This window comes from Gekko japonicus, unplaced genomic scaffold (assembly GCF_001447785.1).
Source record: "Gekko japonicus isolate JY-2015 unplaced genomic scaffold, Gekko_japonicus_V1.1 scaffold244, whole genome shotgun sequence".
NCBI lineage: Eukaryota > Metazoa > Chordata > Lepidosauria > Squamata > Gekkonidae > Gekko > Gekko japonicus.
In genome coordinates this window covers 937,219-960,256 of record NW_015165838.1, presented here as the reverse complement: position 1 = coordinate 960,256, position 23,038 = coordinate 937,219, and the positions used below count along the sequence as shown (strand labels likewise).

At 40.8% G+C, this 23,038-nt stretch overlaps 1 protein-coding gene across 2 annotated transcripts; it reads left to right on the top strand.

Moving 5' to 3' along the window:
* Positions 1-83: 83 nt before the first annotated feature.
* GTPBP6 (GTP binding protein 6 (putative)) lies at positions 84-22,903 on the top strand. 2 transcript variants are annotated; one of them, XM_015410968.1, is made up of 11 exons: positions 84-593; positions 1,884-2,021; positions 8,246-8,316; positions 9,283-9,413; positions 11,687-11,757; positions 12,987-13,145; positions 16,586-16,794; positions 17,796-17,944; positions 19,474-19,626; positions 20,693-20,762; positions 22,848-22,903. In XM_015410968.1, exons 1-11 carry the CDS (start codon positions 197-199, stop codon positions 22,887-22,889), a joined length of 1,590 nt encoding a protein of 529 aa, XP_015266454.1. In that variant the 5' UTR covers positions 84-196; the 3' UTR covers positions 22,890-22,903. The 2 variants fall into 2 exon arrangements, with proteins under 2 accessions (XP_015266454.1, XP_015266453.1); XM_015410967.1 differs by lacking the exon at positions 22,848-22,903 and having other exon boundaries at positions 20,693-21,657.
* The last annotated feature ends 135 nt before the right edge of the window (positions 22,904-23,038 follow it).

Sequence of the window (23,038 nt, the reverse complement as noted above, 5' to 3'; positions counted from 1 at the left end):
CCTCCCCCCTCCCCTTTCTGTTTCTGCTCGGGACAGAAGGTGACGTGGTAGGCAGAGCTTAGAAGCTTCTGACGCCTGCGCTGTACATGAGGGAAGGAAGAACAACCAGAGTGGCTTTCGTTTAGTTGGGGACTTGTTTTGAGAGAGGACCGCAGCGCCTGGGGGAACTTAATGAGTGTTACACACAGAAATCCTGATGGGTTCTCGGTGGCGGCAGCTACTGCAGCTGCGTCGGGGGTTCCGCGCGCTTTTCCCTTTGGCACCTGCTTGTTGCCTGGTGCGTCGCCCTGCCAAGCTTTTGCACGCCAGTGTCGTCAGCTACCGCTTCCTGGGGTCGAGCAATGGGCCCACTCGAGGAAAGCAAGATAAGGGTGGTGGTAGGTGGGGGACAGGACTCGGCGGTGACCAAGACGACGAAGAGGAAGGCGAGGAGGAGGAGGAGGAGGAAGAAGAGGAGGAGGAGGACGGAGAACTTGAGATTGAGGACGAGCTGCTGGAATCGGCGCTGCCCTCTCTGCCATTTGGCGTCCAGAGAGTGTTTGTGGTGCATCCAGCTGTGAAATGGGGGCCAGGCAAGGCTCGGCTAACCACAGGTGTGATGCACGTTGCCAGGCAGCTATAAACTCGTGTTTATAGCCGGTTCCTATGAGGCTTTGTTGTCCAAGTGGCAACTGTAGCCTTAGCTGTGTTGCGTGAATACTAGCGCCAGGCGGGGAAATTGCTGCAGCTGAGTTTTATGTGCACCTTCTGAACCGTTACTCTTGCACAGGGTGGCAAAACCAAAACGATTGATTTCTGTATATGGTGCGGGTATGTAGCCGCACAGGTAAAAGTGAACGCGAGTTGATACAAGGCGTGGTGTTCCTGCCCCTGTGCAGAAGAACTTGCAGGAATTAATCTTGATTCTTGTGTTTGGACAAACGTGTGTGACACAGGTGTTTCCATGTCACTAAATGGTTTGTCCTGTACGCTAGTGTTTTTTAAATATATCTTTGGGGATTCTTCTGTTTCAGTGAATAGTGTGGCAGTGTTGGTACTGAAGAAGGAAGACAACACAACCTTTGCAGGCTTTTATGTTGACAAATCTGCCAAATGTATTAGCGGTCCTCTCAACAGGGGTAGATTGACTCCCTTGTGGGGAGGGCGGGGTATAAATTTAATAATAAATAAATAAAAATAAAATTAACTTACAGGGGAATTTCCTGGTGGGCCACTGCAGTTGAAGACTGGTGGGTGTTAGGAGCAACTATAACCAAGTTCTAGCAACTCTCCCAGAGCCTCAAGGACCTTTAGCTTAGACGCTTAGTTGCTGATGATAATTGGTGTCCTGCTCTGCTAATAGTTTTCATGAGGCAGCAAGTCAATGAACTAATACCCATCATTAATACAGCTGAACTGAAAAACTCCAGAAGCACTAGAGTGTAGTGCTGTGGGGTAAAGCGAGTTGGCATACTCCCCGAGGCCATTTTCACTCCTTAGTTCATTCCTGCCTCTTAACCACTTTCAAAGTGAAATCTTTGAAACATTTATTAATGTTAATGTTAATTTCTATGCTTTAAAACAGTATTCCTAGTGTTACATTAATCTTTGAAGGAAAATGTGAAACTGGTTTGTAAATACATATCTGCTACTTGAATCTGTGTTCATTTTTATTGATTTAAATATTTATAGTGGTGTGGCTTGTGGATTATATATGTACATGTGTACTTATTGATAGATGGAAAACTTGTTGACAAATTCCTACTGTGCTGAAGTTATAGGTTAGAGTTTTGTCTCTGACTTAACTTTTCAGGTACTAATTTCACCAGTTTTGTATTATAATTGAGTGCTTATGGAAACTTATCATTAGGACTGTACTAATATCTTGTTTTATGATGTTACAGCTGAACTTCAACTTGCTGAGGCTGTTGCGCTCATAAACACCATTCAAGACTGGACAGTTGTAGATAAAATAATTCTTTCTACAAAAAATGCTGACCAGGTTCTTATCTTTGGTAAAGGGAATTTCCAGCTTCTGACTGGTAAGGGGAAAATCCAAGTTCTGAAGCAAGTTTTTCTCTGCTATTACTTTGTAATTGTGCATCATGTAATCCTGTCAATAGTTAATGTTACAATAGACTTAAGAATCTACTTGAATTTTGCATTGCAGATTATTTCAAACAGTTATATGGAATATCCATAAATTAGAACGCTTCATAGAAAGCTGTAAAGTTCTGTGTAAATAATTGGCTGTGAAATATGTGAACAAGCCTAGCAGGTTTAGAATCGCAGACATTTAAGCTTGCCAATTAAGTATCTGTGAATTAGAGACTAGTTTAAATAACTCATGTAATGGAAGATGTTTTGCACTATTAGGTGAGAGAATGTATTCTGTTGATAAGTTATTATGGAGCCAATGCAGTGCAGTGGTTAAGAGTGGCAGACTAAATCTGGAGAACCAGGTTTGATTCTCCACTCCTCCACATGAAGCCTACTGGGTGAACTTGAGCCAGTCACAGTTCTCTTAGAGCTCTCTCAGCCCCACCTACCTCACAAAGTGACTGCTGTGGGAAGAGGAAGGGAAAGCAATTGTAAGCCACTTAAAGATTCCATAGGGTAAAGAAAAACAGGATATAAAAACCAACTCTTTTTTTGCCTTTGCATAAGGAGAGTTCCCCCAGCCTAAGGGATGCTTTCATTGGAGGGCAAACCCTTAACCAGGGAGAAGGGTCCTTAGTTTGGGAGAAACCTTCAGACTTGGCCTAATGGAGTGGTAGAATAAAGATCACTGACTGCAGTATATCATTGCATTCCCATCCTCAGATGCTGCCAATGACTCTCGACCTTTCACGTTTGTATGTGAAACTGATGCTTGATCCTGCAACATGTTCACCTGGATTGAAGGAAAGATGCACAGTTAATGCACACTCTTGGCAAATTCAGATTTGCATTTCTGAAGGAGCCAGTTCTCCATGCCAAATGGCTCACCTCTTTTGAAACTGCACAAAGTCTGAGTCCAGTGGCACCTTTAAGACCAACAAAGTTCTATTCAAGATATAAGCCTACATGTACAAGCACACTTCTTCAGATGCAGTGAAACAAAATTTCCTCAACCATTACATTTTGAAAAAGAGAGGATAGGGGTTTAGTTCCCAGGAAGGGCCAATTAGAGTCAAGACAGAAACAGAAACAAAATTGGAAATTACCAGTCCATACATATAGGTAGAGGGTGAGTAGTAAATTAGCATACAACATAATGAAGATGCTTAACAGATTTAAGGACTAAATAGGAATAACAACCTTAGTTTATATGGATGCCATTTGTTTAGGTTTAATTCCAAGGGAAAACATAGTGAAGCAAATAAATATATCAAAATTGGAGATTGATATGTAAATGTATCCTTCTTAATTGTGGAATGCTGAGAGTAATTAACTGAGTCCCTGTTGTTATGCTCCATCTGTCTCCACTCAAGCATGGAGTAACTAACAGAATCCTTTTCTTTAAGGTGGGGTGATTGGTTGTGCAGTGCTATGTCTCCTCTGTCACCAGACCAGAGAAATACATTCCAATCTACCATTCCAAATTACATTACATTCTTTTTATTGTTGTTGTTGTTCAGTCACACAGTCAAGTCCAACTCTTTGCGACCCCATGGACCACATCACGCCAGGCCGTCCTGTCTTCCTTCGTGCTCTGGAGTTTGCTTAATTTCATGTTTTTTTCATCTCTGACACTGTCTAACCATCTCATCCTTTGCCGTCCCCTTCTTCTTTGACCTTCAGTCTTTCCCAGCATCAGGGTCTTCTCCAGTGAGTACTCCCTTCTCCTTTGGTGGCCAAAGTATTTGAGCTTCAGTATCTGACCTTAGAGGGAACAGTCAGGGTTGACTTATTTTAGGATTGACTGATTTGATCTCCTTGCAGTCCAAGGGACTCTCAAGAGTCTTCTCCATCAGCTGCAGTTGTTTTTTTCAGCTTCTTGGTGTTGGCATCCACTTCTTTAAGCTCTTGTTTGGATTTCTCCAGTTTTTTCACGGTCATCAACAACCTCAGATATGCATCTTTTAATTTTTTTTTTTGAAAAGAGGGGGGATGCATATCTGAGGTTGTTGTCCCAGCAATCTTAATTCCGGCTTCTGACTCATCCAGGCCGGCATTTCGCATGATGTACTCTGCATATAAATTAAATAAGCAAGGTGACAATATACATCCTTGTCGTACTCCTTTTCCTATGCTAAACCAATCAGTTGTTCCATATTCTGTTCTGTCGCTTCTTGACCCTTATACAGATTTCTCAAGAGACATGTGAAGTGATCTGGTACTCCCATCTCTTTAAGGACTTGCCATAGTTTGTTGTGATCCACACAATCAAAGACTAACGTAGTCAATGAAGCAGAAGTAGATCTTTTTTCTGGTACTCTCTTGCTTTCTCCATAATCCAGCGAATGGTGGCAATTTGATCTCTAGTTCCTCTACCTCTTTGAAACCCAGCTTGTACTTCTGGCAGTTCTCTATCCATGTACTGCTGAAGCCTAGCTTGTAGGATCTTTAGCATGACCTTGCTAGTGTGTGAAATGAGTGCAATTGTGTGATAGTTTGAACATTCCTTGGCATTGCCCTTCTTTGGGATTGGGATGTATACTGACCTTTTCCAATCCTGTGGCCACTATTGTGTTTTCCAAATTTGCTGGCAAATTGAGTGCAGCACTTTTAACAGCATCTTCTTTTAAGACTTTGAATAGCTCAGCTGGGATACCATCACCTCCACTAGCTTTGTTGTTAGTAATGCTTTCTAAGGTCCATTTGACTTCACATTCCAGGATGTGTGGCTCAAGGTCAGTGATTACACCATTGTGGTTGTCAAGGACTTTGAGGTCCTTCTTGTATAGTTCTTCTGTGTATTCTTGCCATCTTTTCCTAATCTCTTATGCTTCTGTTAGGTTCCTACCGTTTTTGTCCTTTATCATGGAACGCTCCCTTGATTTCTCCAATTTTGTTGAAGAGATCTCTAGTCCTTCCCATTCTATTGTTTTCCTCTATTACTTTGCATTGTTCATACAGGAAGGCCTCCTTATCTCTCCTTGCTGTTCTCTGGAAATCTGCATTCAGTTGGGTAAATCTTTCCTTTTCACCTTTGCCTTTCGCTTTCCTTCTTTTTTCTGCTATTTGTAAAGTCTCATCAGACAGCCACTTTGCTTTCTTGCATTTCTTTTTCTTTGGGATGATGGTGATTGCTGTCTTATGTTCAATGTCACGAACCTCTGTCCATAGAACCTCTGTCCATAGACATTACATTCTACTATTCACTAGATGACAAACATATCTACATGCATCCGTGTATTCATGGATAAGTATTCATGGCCTTTTCAGCATGAGATCATGGTTGGTCACATCATGTGTATTCACTAACTATATGTCAAACGTGTGCTGAGGTGGTGAATGCAAAGATATGGGTGGTTTTGATGGAATGAATGGAAACTTCCATTCAGCAACCATAATTTTAGTGATCAAAGGAGGCACCAAACTGATTGTACAGCAGATTATTACAGCATTTAGCTGAAAAAAACGGTTGAGTTACTTTGCTGTATATTTGTAACACCTGAAAATTAAGGCACAACCAAATAGGATCAATAGTAATAATAATGAAGTCGATAATTCTGAAGGAAATAAATTTGTCAGAATTAGAGACTAATGAGCAGTTGTATCCTTAATTGTGGAAAGGTTGAGAGTAATGAACTGAGACCCTGCCATTACACTCCATCCGTCTCCTCTCAAGTACCCTTATTTATTTGCTTCACTAGGTTTCCCCCCCTGAATTAAACCCAAACAAATGGTAACCATATAAACAAAGCTTGTTATTCCTGTTTGGCCCTCGAATCTATTAACCATCTTCATTATGCTGTATGCTAATTTACTGTTCACCCTCTGCCTTATATGTACGGACTGGTGAATTCCCCAGTCCCTTTTCCCGATTTCCAAAAAGCACTGAGAGTGGAACTAGACAAATTATTGATGGAAGCTAGAGCTTGGATTAAAGCATTTCTCTTTAAAGTAGTTTTAAAACCTGAGGGAGGATCTATTCTACTTGAGCTTATCCAGGCAGATAAATATTATAGCCAATGGGATCAACTATTGGAAAATAAAATGAAATGCCTAGGAATAACAAATGATATGATTAAGAATACGGGAACTAAAGACATTATAAGACAAATTTAACAATCTGTAAGGAAATTGGATGTTACAAGTACGTCTATTAGGGCACAACAGGGTATGTTCAACACTCCATTTGGGAATTGCCCTCCCGATGCAGCTGCCGAAATATTTTTATCAATTGACAGTCCCAAAACTAAGAAGAGCTTTTACTTTGGCAAGACTGAACGTTCTTCCCTTGCTGGTTTTGGAGGGCAAATATAATAAAGTATCATACTCTAATAGAACATGCAGATGCTCATACAATACAGTCGAACCATCAAACATATTATTATGGAGTGCCCTATATTCGATGAGTTGAGGGCTAATTTAGTCACCCCTTTATTTAAAGATACGGAATTGCTAAATGTGCGAGCCCAGGTGTCATGGCTACTATCGGATACAAATGATCGTGTCACTCTCTCAGTGGCAAAATTCATAGGTGCGGTAATCAAATATAAGAGAAATAATACTGAGTAAGGTCTTTTAAAATGTTTTTTGTTCTAATTTCTGCTTAAGGTGATAGCCATATGAACAATACTAGATAGACAGGCAGGCAGGCGGATTCCATTTCATTCCATCTGAGGAAGCATGTATGCATACGAAAGCTTATACTCTGAATAAAACTTTGTTAGTCTTAAAGGTGCCACTGGACTCAGACTTTGTTTGCTTCAGACCAACACAGCTGCCCCACCTGAATATCTTATTTGAAACTGACCTTAATTGATTTGCAATATGTTGTTGCATGGAAGGTTTGAGTTCAGAGGGAGGATGGTATTTTTTTTAAAAAAAATCAGCATGCCCACCCTGGAAGTGCCAGAAGTAGCTCTTTGGATGCTGGTTGTGGTCTTTATTCCTCCTTTAAACACAGGAATTGTCGGACTGACGTGTGTGAATTGTAGCATTCCGAATGGTTTTTGGCCTGTCTGTAAATCTTGAGCCTGAGGGAAATCTCATAAGGATTCTGTTTGTTATAGCTGCTGTGTATTTAAATCATTTGTATCCTGCTTTTCTGTGTCAAATCTAATACTGAATGCAGTTCACAAAAGTATTTTTTAAAAGTAGCAACAAATCAACTAAAACTGATAAAACACACAAGGTGAAGACAGCAGATAGAAGGTTAGCAGTAGAGAGCAAAAGTGAAAGCTATGACAGCAGGAGCAATTTAAAATGTTCAGATGGTGGGGACACCCTGGACGGGGTCTACGAAGATGTCCAGAGTGGACAGGTAGGTTCATCTGGGAGCAGGTGGTCTTTCAAATATGCTGGCCTCAGTACCTGTACCTTGGATTGGACATGGAAATAAATTGGCAGCCAATGGAACAAGACGGGAGTTATATGAATATGATGGGAAGCTATTTGCCTAGAAGGAATTTTTATTCCAGGAAAGCAACTGGCTAATTGTGAGATAATAGTACGTTATCTGAGGTGGTACCATGGAGTGTCTTGATTGTGCAAAATAAACTTTAAAGATCAGAACTGAACCTGCAAAGGATGAAATATTAAGTGCAAACAATATGATTGGATCGGCTCAGAGACACAGAGTTTTTGAATATTTTGGTTTTGTAGATATTGGTCCTTGCAGTGAAATCATTATATAGTCTTCCCAATGTTGTTTGTCAAACAATATTTATTCCATAAACTGCAAGTATAGTATTGCAGGCTGCAGTACTATGCACTGTTCCCTCTAAGCTGTGGAGTCTTGTGAGCAAAAGTTCTACTTTGTGAGCGACAGGCATTAAAGTTGTGAGCGAGCGATTGGGCTACTGCATAAATTAGTTTGCTCTGGAGCCATCCCTTCCCGAGCTGAGACAAAAATGTGTGAGCCAGAGGCTAAGAGACTGTAAGCTAACTCACACTAACTTAGCTTAGAGGGAATACTGGTCCTATGCACACTTACTTGAGCACAGGTGCTGTTGAACTTGGTGAAACTTGTGATGTTTAGTGGAAGGATACATACTCTCATGATGTCTGCCTATATCTTTCCTGCAAGCAAAGAATGTAGCTTTTCAGTACTGTTAGTTCAATTTTAATAGTAACAGCTGCAAAATGATATATCTTAGTAATTTTCTTTTAGACAAGATTGAAGAATTGCCACATATATCAGCAGTCTTTGTGAATGTAGAAAGACTCTCTCTCCCCACTAAGGTAACTACAAAATTTGATATTAAAACAAGTCTGCCTTCATGTTTTGAAGTCTGCATTTGTATTGTGTTTTTATAGTATCCATAAAGTAGAAATGTGCCTAAATCTGCATGTCAATGAGACACTCAGAAATTAGCAAGCCAGATTTAATTCTGGGTTATTATAAATTTGTTATCCAAAGGGTTTGGCACTTCCGTCCTATGCATATCAATTTGGGAGTGAGCCCAATTGAATTCAATGAGTAGATGTGCTTATAATTGGTCTATACAATAACCTTGATTGCTTCACAAGTAAATTACTCCCAAGATTTGCGTACATAGATCAAAATCTGACTATACCCCTATGTTACTATCTTTTTACTATTGCCTTTTTAATGATCGTGGGCACAGCTGGTCTAAACATTCTGTAACTGTAGCTTCAAGTATTTTCTTATGATGAGTTTCTTGTCTGTGGCATAATATATATATACACATATCATTAAATGTGGCATACTGTTGTGAGTTCTCATACCATACATTTGGTAGTTCGATGGTGAGGGCTGGGAAATGCTCAGTATGATCTTGTAGCAAGTATTTGTTTATTATGCTGGAGAGGAACAAGCCAGTCATGAGAAGGTGGCTTTGGTTCAGGTAAAGCAACTCACAGGCCAGCTCATGGATACAGGGTTACAGGAAAGTAAGCACAAAGTTCTTTTCTACCTCTTCTGCATGAGATAGTCAGATGGTTAAAGAAAGGAATGGAAGAATTTTTTTAAAGGAGCAACTTTATCTCTGTATTCTAATTCTGCTTGACCACTGAGACCTTGGGCTTCTTGCTTCCGTGCTGAAGAGAAAAGGACCTCTCTCCTAAAATTATCCTGCTGTAGGTATCTGTCAGGTGATGCTAATTTCACAGGGACAATTTATTAAAGTTCCATATACTGGCTGTTCAACAGACAACGTACAAATCTTTTTTTCCCCTTTTTTAAAGAAAGCATTTGAAGAAGCTTGGGGAGTGGAGGTGTTCGACAGATATTCAGTTGTTCTTCATATTTTCCGTCGCAACGCTCGGACTAAGGAAGCAAAACTTCAGATAGCATTGGCTGAAATACCAATTCTAAGGTATTAGAAGCAGTACAAGTAGCATTTCATTATCTCAACAGAATAGCAAAAGCAGTTCGGAAAAAGTACTGCATTCAGATATTGCGAACAAACCATAATCTGTCATGTGAACAACTTGAAATCCTCGTGTTCGTACACTCCATTCCCTTCCTTTTTGCACATACATCCTTTCCATGTGTAGAGTAGAGACCCCTGATTTAGGAAGTCTTCAGGCTAATCAAAATTTGTTATGACCTCTAAATTTGGATGCTTTAATTGTAGTTTGACCTTGCCTAAGACAGAGTCCAATTTTTAAAACTTCCCAGATTCAGAAGCCATAACAAGTTTGTAACGAAGAATTCCTAAATCCTTTCCATGTGTAGAGTAGAGACCTCTGATTTAGGAAGTCTTCAGGCTAATCAAAATTTGTTATGACCTCTAAATTTGGATGCTTTAATTGTAGTTTGACCTTGCCTAAGACAGAGTCCAATTTTTAAAACTTCCCAGATTCAGAAGCCATAACAAGTTTGTAACGAAGAATTCCTAAATCACAAACAAATTCTGGTTTCTTCATTATATCTGAATACTTAACACAACCAGTGACTAGAACAATGATTTGGGTCATCTTGCTCCTCTCGCACAGGATGCTTAACTGCATTATATAACTTAGAATAGAATGGGATGTTTTGTTTAGTTCATCATTCATAAGTGTATAAGTTAATTTAACTTGCCTTTTGAAGGAATATACATAAAAGAATTAATTGATCCCAAGCAACTAGGTGTGTCTTAATTATTCCTCTCTTTTAAATATGACAGTCATGGGCTAGAATCCTGTGAAAGCTAATTTATTATCAGGAGGTGCACACTGAAGGAGACATATTTTACTTTATGTTGTTTACAGTCTGCCTTTCTCACTTGGATGCAAAGCTGATTGCACAGAGTGAGTCAATAAGATTATGCATGGGATAGAGCAAGTAGAGAAAGTACTTTTCTCCCTTTCTCACAATACAAGAACTCATGGGCACGCCATGAAATTGCTGAGCATTAGAACGGATAAAAGGAAGTACTTCTTCACCCAACGAGTAATTAACACATGAAATTCACTGCCACAGAAGGTGTTGGCAGCTACAAGCATGGACGGCCTTAAGAGGGGATTAGATAAGCATATGGAGCAGAAGTCCATCAGTGGCTATTAGCCACAAGGCATAGATAGGAACTCTCAGGCTGGGGCAAGTGATGCACTATATTCTTGGTGCTTGGGGGGAGCAACAGTGGGAGGGCTCCTAGTATGCTGGACCCCCTGATGGCACCTGGTATTTTTGGCCACTGTGTGACAGAGTATTGGACTAGATGGGCCATTGGCCTGATCCAACATTGGCTTCTCTTATGTTCTAAGGCAGTCAACAGGATGGGACATTCAGTAAACAATAAAATAGGATTTGAGTTGTAGAGCCAACCAGAATTCTAAAAACCAAACTGAAGCAAAGCGCAGGTGTTAACATGACACATTAAACAATGCAAAAATATTAGATAGTAAAAATTTTCAGCAAGCTAAACACAGTAGCATAGACCACAGTCCCTAATATTTTATCCAAGTAAGTTTGTGAATCATTTAGTATAGCGCAGCTCTATGAATGACTGGGCCCCATGCAACATATAGGAACATACTGTGAGGTCTTTATTTTAATTGATAATGTATTTGGGTTCTAGAAGGACCTCGTGTTACCTCCATGCAGTTGATTGAAGCACAAGACCAGAAGCCTTTCTGTGTAGGAGGTAGCTTGGCATATGTTGAAGCCTTCTGTTTATGTTTTGTTTTTAAATAGTTTTCTGCAAGTATCTTTAGTTGAGTATGTAATCATATCCAGATATACATCTAGGTAGATATAGATACAGAGAGAGAGAGAGAGACCTCTTACATTGCATTATCATTTACAATTCAATTTATTCTTTTAAACGTATGAAAGTTAGTTCTACAATACATTAAACTGGGGCAGTGTCTTTCCTTTAAGGGCCTTATTTATAGCTTTTGCAAACCATGAAATGTTTCAGCTGGCCCTGGTTTGGGGCTGGACCTGGACATATTTCATGATGTGTGAGAGTACTATTTGGAATAAGAGGCCCAGCACAGTCACACAAAAGTACGTGTTGGTATCACACAGCAGTATGTTTCACTGATTTCAATAACACCTGAGTATTGACTTTAGGAGAATTGGAGCTATTGTAATTTAATGATTCGCCGCTTGTATGGTTAGACGCTTGTAATGCAAAAGTATTATTTCTTTCTTTTACAGGACTAATGTGAGAAATGAGGTCGCTCAGATGGATCAACAGAGGGGTGGATCAAGATACATTATGGGTTCAGGTAGAGTGTACTTGTTGGAAGATCTCAGGTGGACTTACATAGCCAGTCAAAGACCATCACTGTTGTGATCACCTGAATTTTTAATGAACAATATCACAAAGCTCAATTTTCAGACATGAGTTTCCTTTTTAAAAAGAAAAAACTTCCAGTTTTTTTAATAATTATATCATACATGATTAATACAAAATAAGTAGCTACTTACATTACTAAATATAATTCAAAGCAGACACATATATACAACCAAACTTCTTTTTTGACTCGCAAATATAACAGTGGAATTGAATATGCTTCCCAACTTTTAATTTCTTTCATATTAGCCAAAGTGGTAAACCTAAATAACACTATCTCCCAAGTTTTCCTGAACCAATCCAATTTACTTGGAAGAATATTTGTCTTCCAACAACTAGCCAAGACCATCCTTGCAGTTGCTAACAAGCTAAATTTTCAGTTTTAGTATGCTTCGTTTTCCACAATTTCATAATTGCCATTTCAAAATCAACAGTTCTTAAGCAACTTGTGCTGTGCGTTATTTCAAATCTTCAAGATGTAGCAGTCTTTCTGATTTCACACTTAAATTGTACCTCATTCATAAATACATTTATTTGGAACTAAGCTCCAGTTTTTACATAGTATTAATGGGAGGTGGTTTGTTATTTCTTTGGAAGGTGTAAATATGGGGGGGGAGTTGGAATTGGTTCTCTGATATATCTCAGGAAATGTGAGTGGGTACAAAGGAATCGAACATCCTTTTCATTTATCTTTTCTGAAAAATGCACATGAATACTAGAAAATGAACAGCAGAATCCAAAGAAGTCTTTTGGGAGTGAGCCCCATTGAATTGACCTGAGTGAGATTCCTAGGAGGCCTGTTTAAAATCACACCGTAGGAAACAAAAGTTATCCTAGCTACTGTGGGTTTGGGCAATATGCTTTTTATGACATCATTTGTCTAGTACCTTCAAACGATGGTATTACTTTCAGCTTTGTTTCATAAAATGCTGTTTTTTTCTATTGTATCGTAGTTATCAGTTACATAATTTAAATTATCACAATAAGATGGATATGACCTGAAAAGATTACTGAGATGTTTAACAAAAAAAAATTACATAGCCATGAAATCGTGAAAGTGAGAACTGGAAGCAGTTCAGGAGTTTTTGCAAAACTTTCCCTTCTAGTGGTATAGTGTTTTTTGTTTCTGTGTCCAAATGATTATTGCTTTATGCTTTTCAGGTGAAACGTTCATGGAAATACAACTTCGCCTCTTAAAAGAAAAGGAACTTAAAATTCGAAGGGCCCTTGAGAAGCTCAGACAAAAAAGATCCTTACTTAGAAGACAGCGGTTGAAGCGTGAATTTCCTATTATTTCGGTAATGGGCTACACTAATTGTGGTAGGTTGCAAGACAAAATGATGATATTAAATGAGAAGAATGTGCAAGGTTCTTTTTAAGTGAAAGACCTTCCATATATTATTTTCTGGACTTTAAACCTACATATGTTAATGGAGGTTTCCTAAGAATGTAGGAGGTGCTTTCTTGGTCATTAATAGAGTATCTTGCGCTTCTAAAACTCTGCCGTCTGGGTGAATGGCAGTACCCATTGATGTTAATGAAAATTCCAAGGAAAAATTAAGGACAGTTAAACAGCCTGTCAGATGTTTAACTTTCAAGCCAGGCCCAGATCCAAAGTATGATGTTCTTCTTGTGCTCTGGAGCTTTTCACCATCATGACTCTCACACACACCCTTGCCCCTCGAATCCTTTGGAAAATTACCCCCGAATGTCCATGACACAAGAAGCCTCAGTGAGAGGGAGAAATCATGAATCCTCCCTCCCATCATAACCACGTAGCCCTTTCTAAGTGCACATGGGGTTCTTTGGATGTCAATCGGAGACACTAAGAGTGGAAAATGAAAACATTTGGGCACTTGAAAAGCAAACCCTTGGGACAAATGTCACATATACTGCAAATGGCTTCTTTACTACCAGCTGTTGCACCAAATGCCCCAAATTTTGCTCGCTCGACTCAAAAGAAGTCAAAAAATCCATTAAGTGATTCTCAAATCCGGATGTGAAATTTTGTAACATGAGGGTATGTGCTGCATGCACAAATTCAAATTTCAGCCCTCAGTCAATCACAAACAATGGGTACTGAAGTGCTTTTGAATTCCACGTTGGACAAACACGGCTTAAGCTATGAGGTAAGGATGAAGTGGTTTTTCTAGGTAAGCTTTGAACCCTGCCTCAGAACAGCTCTGCCAGTGGGGAACGCAGAAATATTTGTGTGCTGTTTTGATCCTGTTTTGCCATTTTTTGTAAGTTTTTGCCATTTTAAAAATGCTGTGTGAACTTCTGATTTACTATATATAATAACTAGCTTTTACTTTTTGGCTATCAAACTGTGCCTCTGCCTTCTGGTTATGCTTTCTAGGTGGGGGTGGGTGTTGATCATTTTTTATTATGGTGATCATTATGAAACTACTGGCCAGGCATGTGTGCTATTAATAGCCAAAGAGTTTAAGCATTTAAGTGTCCTGTTTTAAATACTAAAGTGGTAGAAGCTCATGTTGTCTCTTCTTTTGGCCAAATGTCTTCATGGCATGCCGGAAATAGTTGCCATAAAGCACTGTGCACACCACCTGAGGCCACAAATCTGTCAGTCTACTCTTGAACATTTGGGGGTGGTGTCCATGCTTTTGAATCTTGTTCTTGCTTGTCAGGTCGATTGACAGGGAAAACCAAATAAGTAAATGTGGAGACTTGTCAGTTCTGTGAAGTATAGCTCTCCAAATTGAACTGACTTATAGTGTAAGGCTTGCACATCCTTTGCCATTCAGCCTTTGGCTGTTGTGCTGTAAGAGAATTGCGGCCTTTAACTCTGTGTAGTTGCAAACTGGTATCTAAGGAGCAACCAAAGCAGTTAATTAGGGGGTAAAGTAGGGATTTAGCATGGATAACAAGCAGTGGCAGTAGATGTCAACTATCTTGAGCTAAGTACTGACAAAACATCATGGTTCTTACTGTTTGTATTTCACCTGGGACATGTAGTACAGCCCTGAGGCAAGCAGCTGACTGGGAAATTATATTTGCCTAACATCCCAGAGAGGAGGGGCAGAGTGCTAAGCTCTGCTGACTGGCCTGGGAAACATAAAGCAACTCCTTGCAGTTCGGGTTGTAGCTGCCTGAAAGACACAGAAAGTATAATCGCCTCTATAGGCCTATATTTCTGGTGCTTTCTACTTGGAGCAGCAGTAGCATAATCAGCAGGCAGATGGATATATGGCGTACATGCAAACGTGGCTGCTACAAGTCAAAATAATGCAGGCTAAGAAAAAGTTGAGGGCTGCATTTGCTGCAAAGGGCAAAATCAGACAAGATGCAGGGAGATTTCTCTGAGTGTTTTTGTGTATAGCCACTTGGATCAGTAACCTTCATTTCTCCCACCCACCCCTTTTCCTGTCCTGCAAATCCACAGGCTGTTAGCCCCACTGAAAGTGCAGTATGGTTTCCCACCCCCCCCCCCCCCCCGGAGGGGGGAGAGAATAGTCACTCTAAGGGAACTCTTGTGGTCAGGAATGCAGTGCATAGGGGAAGGATTAGACCCTTTTTTTGCCTACATTGTGGCGCCTGCAACTATTGTTTATGAATGTTTTTAAAAAGCTTTCTGGAGATCAATTTGTGGAACTCCCACTCTTATGCTAAGATTACAAATACAGCCCCACGAAGAGCTTTCCCTTTGCTATCAATGCCACTATCTGCTTGGCATTGGTGAGTAGCTGAAGGAAGCGGCACGTGTGGTGCTGGAGTGTTTGTGGGGAGTGGCCTGCTGCACTTGAACACATGAAGCTGCCTTATACTGAATCAGGTCAGTATTGTCTGCTCAGACTGGCAACGGCTCTCCCAAGGTCTCAGGCAGAAGTCTTTCACATCACCTACTGCCAGATCTTTTAACTCTAGAAAGTGCAGACTCCGGGTTTCCTCCCCCCCCCCCCCGGGGGGGGGGAGAGAATAGTCACTCTAAGGGAACTCTTGTGGTCAGGAATGTAGTGCATAGGGGAAGGATTAGACCCTCTTTTTTGCCTACATTGTGGCCCCTTCAACTATTATTTATGAATGTTTTTAAAAAGCTTTCTGTAGATCGATTTGTGGAACTCCCACTCTTATGCTAAGATTACAAATGCAGCCCCACAAACAGCTTTCCCTTTGCTATCGATGCCACTATCTGCTTGGCATTGGTGAGTAGCTGAAGGAAGCGGCACGTGTGGTGCTGGAGTGTTTGTGGGGAGTGGCCTGCTGCACTTGAACACATGAAGCTGCCTTATACTGAATCAGGTCAGTATTGTCTGCTCAGACTGGCAACGGCTCTCCCAAGGTCTCAGGCAGAAGTCTTTCACATCACCTACTGCCAGATCTTTTAACTCTAGGTACTGGGGATTGAACCTGGGATCTTCTGCATGCCAAGCAGATGTTCTACCACTGAGCCACAGCACCTCCCATTCCCCATCACCAAAACTCATGGCAAGGCTCACAGACCCACTGGCCTCAGTTGTTTTCTCAGGTACAAATGTATGCTTTGTCTTAGTAATTGGTGGGGGTAGTGGGGAAGCATCTAGACAGGGAAACAAGTGACCACTCCCTGAAAGCTTGTTTGCAACACTAAAATTATGTGTTCATGGCAGATTTCAAGAAGGTGGAAATGCCAGCTATTAATCTGAGGGTGAGTTTGTGCTGCAAATCTGTGTATATCCTGTTACCTCTTTTAGTGCAGCAGTTCAGTTTATGTGAATCACAAGTGTTCAGTTCATATCTTCTATCGCTTTGACTTCTGCTAGGGAAAACGACTCTGATCAAGGCCCTCACTGGAGATTCAGGATTACAGCCTCAAGATCGCCTGTTTGCCACACTGGACATTACAGCTCATGCTGGCTGTCTGCCATCACGCCTGACTGTTCTTTATGTTGATACCATTGGATTTCTCTCTCAGTTGCCCCATGACCTTATTGAATCATTTTCAGCTACACTAGAAGACGTAGCCTACTCGGTAGGTACATGGATGGATTCTAAACGCCAGCTTGACACACATCTGGGGGGGAGGGACCTGCCCTTCACATTGGTGCAAAATATTGTGATCCCAGTACATATTGCACTTGCTCCAGAGTATTCATAGGTTTCATTTTGACTTGTCCAAAGCCAATGATTGAAGGTTGTATCCTGCCTTCCTACACTAATTTCATCACTGCTCTGTACTGAACATGTCCTCTCTGATAACGTGATTGCAAAGTACGGGCTTTCTTATCTGTTTGTGTGGACAACTTTTGTGTGGAGAGGACTTTAGACACACAGGATTTTTTTTTTGCAACAGAACATTATTGCGATGCCATTTTGAACCATCTCTGAATGGATGGACTCATACTAGTTGTTCTGGTGTCAGTAATACAGCATGGCCAATGGTTCTGAGCAGACTTTCCAGAAAAGGACACTGATAGTCTGAGCTATTTGCCAGTTTTAGCCTTCGTGGAGATTAGAAGTAATCAAGCATGCTCACACACCACCTCCACGCTGCATTTCTGCACAGGTGAATGCCTTGTAAGAGTAGTTGTGTGACTTTAAGAGCAAGATGGAAAATGTTTTCCATTTGTGTGTGAATTTTGGAAGCTGTTAACACATGGACATTTTCAATCGCATTTTCAAGTTATTTTCCTTTCTGTTTAAAGACTTCTCTTTAACTTTGGAATAAGAAAGTGGAGTTTAATTTTCCATTAGAATCTTTAATAATTATGATAGGCAGGAAAACAGTTCCTACTTCCTAGCATGAGAGGGAGTCATACTACAGACAGTATATCTTTTTAAATCTTTAATTAATTTTTAATTTTGGAATTAACATTTTTAATTTTGGAATTACAAGATGCCTTCAGCCTCAAGCTCAGTTTTAACTATCTGTCTTGTCAAGTAGTAAAGCTGAACTTGTTTTATTCTGCTTTCTTGCCTCTGTTTTAAAAAGCAAATGATTCATGCATTCATGTTGTCTGTTTCCTTTGCTAGGACGTAATTGTCCACGTGAGGGATATTAGCCATCCAGAGACCAGCCTCCAGAAGGAAAGTGTTTTGTCCGTTCTCAGGAACCTCAGCCTTCCCAGCCAGCTACTGGAGTCAATTATTGAAGTTCACAACAAAGTGGATTTGGTAGACAGGTAAGAGATAGAGTGGACGTTTCTGAAATATCATTTCATTCCATGTTTTAGCCAGCCCAGTCCACAGATTAAATCAGTTCAACGTCTTCAGAATGAAGTCAATTTGTGCCAGAATTCTTGGCTGTGTTTCTGGTGCAGTGTTGCAGCCCCGCTGTGTTGCACTGGAACAGGAGTCCAGTTTGTGTCCCAGAGTTAAGGCATTCACATTCAAACCACTGAGGCAGAATAAATGTAGAATAACATTTATTTATCCTTTAAAATATTTCTCCCCCAGCCTTTCCCTTGTGGCTGAAGGCAGCTTATAATTCCAAAATTAAAAACATAACTGTACAGTAGAAACTCCATTTACACCCCTCCCCAAGAAAATGTCTTCAGCTTAAACCCATTTCAAAGCCCCTTGCAAATGAGACGGTCCTTATAGACTGTTTTACCTATCAGTGATTTCCTTGAGTTTTAAACATGGTAAAACATGAGCTAGGTCGTGGCCTGAAATTCTCCTTAGCTTGAACACATGAAACTGCCTTATACTGAATCAGACCCTTGGTCCATCAAGTGTCTACTCAGACTGGCAGCAGCTCTCCAGGGTCTCAGGCAGGTCTTTCCCATCATCTATTGCCAGATCATTTAACTGGAGATACCGGGGATTGAACCTGGGACCTTCTCCATACCAAACAGATGCTCTACCACTAAGCCACGGCCCCTCCCCAAACTGGTTTATGAATGAGCTGCTTTTTCTGTAACCCTTAGGAATGGTTCACATTTGCCCTCAGAAGATGAAAAGATAAGAGACAGCTCATAAAGCGTATAGACTAGTACAATCCTTAAAGGGGAGATAGAGGAGCTGCTGTAGTAGAAAGGCATGTTGTAAAAGAGAAGGGATGCCTTAGTATTATTGGTATTCAGTACCAACAAGGTGAACATGCAGAAAGTTGAATTCATATATGAATATTCCCACCCTTCTGGCTGTATCTGGTGCTCATGAATTATCCCCGATAGAAATTTCCTAAAATCATACCATAGACCTATGTCCTAGAATATTCTCCTCCAGTTCAGCATTAAATAATACAATCATCTGCAGGTCACAAATATTATTTTTTCTTTCAGAATGGAAGAAAGGGATGAAATGTTTGCTGTGTAGTGCATTTTGTTTCTGAAAGAAAAAACTTCCAGTAGGAAGTGCAGTTTACCACTACACTCCTGTTTGGTGTAGTGGTTAAGTGCGCGGACTCTAATCTTGGAGAACTGGGTTTGATTCCACACTCCTGCACTTGCAGCTACTAGATGACCTTGGACAAGCCATAGTTCTGATAAGAGGTGTTCTTGAAAAAGAGCAGTTTCTGGCAAGAGCTCTCTCAGCCCCACCTACCTCACAGGGTGTCTGTTGTGGGGAGGGGAAGGGAAAGGAGTTTGTAAGCTGCTCTGAGACTCCGAGTGAAGGGCAGGGTATAAATCCAATCCCTTCTTCTTCTCGTCTCAACTAAGTTGCTCCTTGCACTAAGGTTGCCTTTCTGTCTGTTGTTTTCTCCTAGTTATCATTCTACTGAACCAAATGCCATAGCCATTTCTGCTCTCCTGGGGTATGGATTAGACAACTTGAAAGAGGAAATTGAGAGGACAGTTTTGAAAATAACTGGGAAGAACATTCTGACAATTCAAGTCAATTTAGCTGGACCTCAGCTCAGGTAAACGACAGCTACAACTTAGCCAGGGGAGAGCAGGGGTGGCTGGTATGTAAGAATCACGGTTCTATTTCTCAGGCACAGCGGTGCTTTAGGGGGGAAATAAGAAAAGGGGTTACATAGCTGTTTAAGCCACTCTCGGATAGCAGGATATAACCTGCCCTGGGAACTATTTAATGCCCCTTGTGTTGATGTCAGCATAGAAAGCAAGACTTACACGAAGAACAAGCCTGCAGCTGATAAGTTTCTGGCTGTGTCCATTTACATCCCTGCATCACGATCAGGGTCTATATCATTCTAAATGTCTAAAACTGGCGCAGGGCAGCAGTGTACTGGCTAACCGAGCTGGCCTGGTGCAGCATTATTCCTTTTCTCTGCTAATTATGCTGGTTAGCAGTTTGTTGCTAGGACCAATTTAAAACGTTAGTTTTGACCTTTAAAGCCTTAAAATGGGTCGATAGCCTTTTTGGGTTTGCAAGCATCTTTGGAATTCTGACACAGGGTGGTGGGCAGTGTTCCCTCTAAGCTGAGTTAGTGTGAGCTAGCTCACAGTTTTTTAGCCTCTGGCTCACACTTTTTTGTCTTAGCTCAGGAAGGACGGCTCCAGAGCAAACTAACTTATGCAGCAGCCAGATTGCTCGCTCACAACTTTAATGCCAGTAGCTCACAAAGTAGAATTTTTGCTCACAAGACTCCACAGCTTAGAGGGAACATTGGTGGTGGGTATGTCCACAAGATGTCAGGAAGTGAGGTCATGCATAATATTAACAGTAACTCTCCAACATTTCAGTCAGACACTCTGTATAACAGGATGCTTTTTAAAATGAGCATATTATTTAAAAATATTTTCTTGCATACACATGTCTTATCTTCAGCCGTGCAGTAAAAATCCATGTGTTGTGGTGGCAGCTGCTGTCAAAACAACCTTTTAAAAAGCTGCACAGATAATCAGTTCAGCCAGAAAGGGAACCTAAGCATGCAGCTCACATCGCAAAACTTACCCATCTCAAAACACAACTCCAGCAGCACTGAACTTCTACCAGACACTGACTAGGTTTTATTATTTCAGTTGGCTTTACAAAGAAACAACAGTGCAAGAGATGGATGTGAATCCTGAAGATGGTACAGCCAGTGTGAAGGTGATTATTAGTGACTCTGTGTTGGGTAGATACAAAAGACTGTTTCCCCTGTCACGTTGTTCTTCTGTGAGGAAGAAGAATCCTGAGTAACAAGAAAATTTTTAATGGCGGTAAAATGCTGAGTACTCCACTGGTATACAGACTTTCACTGTATTTGTTTTGAACTGGTCAGCTTGTGCTTGTCATGAAATGCTGACACACTACCTCTGGGGAGAAAACAACCTCTCTATGACAATGTTACAAAACTTTCAACGTTTGCTTGGAGTTGCACAAAAGGAATAAAGATGTTTTGCCCCCAAACTTTGGAGGTTTCAACCCCATCTGTAGTAAAAATATCCAGTCTCTACAGAATGGCCAGTTATTCTAGCAGACAGGCAGGGCTGGTTATTGAGTGTTCCTTCCCTGACTACTTTCCTTCACTTAATATATAAGCAAAAGGAATTTATATAGCAGAAACTAAAAACATGCCCACTGCACAAATGCTGAAGTATCTTGTACAACAGAAAAGTGAAATACTTCCTTCAGAATTTCTTTTATATCTCAAAACCGTGGCAGGCAATACGCTCTTGTTCCTGCAGGCAGTGCTGGGCTCCTTTAGATACAACTGTGTGTGCAAATGCATCAACTGAAACCAAACTCAGAATCTTAGCAGCAATTTCTTTGATCCCCACAGAAAGTTGCACTATGAATCTGTTATAAGAACATAAAATATACTGGGCTTTTTACTTTGTTGATTTCATGTTACAGTTTCTAGAGGCCAAGTAATGTGATAAGAGACTCTGAAAAGAGAAGACAAAACCCTAGGAGACTGGCTTGTTCTTAAGCCTGGATGCAAGGCTGTGTTTAGCTAAGAGAAGCTTCCACTTGAAAGTATAGTTTCCACTAGTTACCTGTACCTCCACTGGATCATAGATTGTACGTTAGAACTGGAAATGTACACCTATAGCAGTTCTCCAGAACCAGAAGTGTTGTTTTCCATCCTGTAGACATATTTTGTACTGTCCTTTTTGTGTACTTTATAAACTGAACCGTTTTCTCTCTATGTGATTGGCAGCTACAAATGTTGGGTTGGTCTGCTCAATAAGCTTTATCAGGTTTCTGCAAGATTATTTTTGAGTAGTAACAGTTATCTGTGCCTCTAAGAATCAGAGTATCCAAGCAGCATTTTATTCTTCACTTTCTGGCAACTGTTGAAATGCCACTACTGCTGCTGTTTTTCAGATCACTAATCCTACAAGCTATCATTTCCTACTGGAAACACTGACTGTTATAGGTATTTTTTTTGTGAAGGAATTATGCAGCAAGACCTTCTGTAAGGTTTGGATATCTAAGTCATCTAACCCTCAGCTCTCTCCGTCGCCTGGAGTGGGATGACACAGACACATTGCACTGGGAGGAAGCAGCCCACAACTTTATTGATTATGGGTTCCTCAGGTTTTTGGTATAGCGCCATCTCCTATCTGCCTGTTGAGGGTAACAGAGGGCTGGTGTTAGGGCTGGAAGCGCTATTCCTAGCCATCCTTCTCCTCCTCCTCCTGGGGATGTGGCTAACCCCAAGGTTGGCTGTCCTGCACCCTACCTCTACCAGATCCCCATAAGGGGACTCCCCCTTCCTCCACAACCTGCACTAAGTTCCCTAGCCAATGCCTCGATACCAGCACAAAGGTACACTTCCTTTGCTATGGGGAAAGGCAAAAACCCCAGTGCCTCAGAGCCAATCAAGGCCTGGGTAAAATTCCTTTTTGACCTCGTTAACCAGTGACCCCCTGCATGCATAGCAAAGCATGACTAACACATTGAACATAAATTCTGAAGGTAGGAGGGTGGGTCTTCACTTCGGGGGAGTTGCAAAATGGCACACCACCCTAAGCCAGCTCATTTCTAACAGAAGTTGTGCACCATCTCAGATAAAATAGAAAGCATTTTAAAAACACAGTTCGGCTTTGCATTCCTTACCTTCCTTGCTAAAGTCAAAAATCATGGGACTCCATGACTGTGTAGCTCTTATTCATTTTAAACAGCACACACATTTAACCATGAGTAAGTAGCCTTGCATATAAAAGCAACACTTTGTTTGCTTTGCAGATCTGTGAATATTTAAAAGAGGAAGCAAATAAATTAGTCTAGACATCCCCTGCCCCCAATGCAGGCTTCAGAAGTAATGAAAACCATGAGGTGGAATCTTCGGAATCTTGCCTGCAGTGAACAGCATTTGTCAAGAGATTAGAAGTTCAGTTACTAATAGCAGCAAATGAGTTAGCATCCCTAAATGAGCT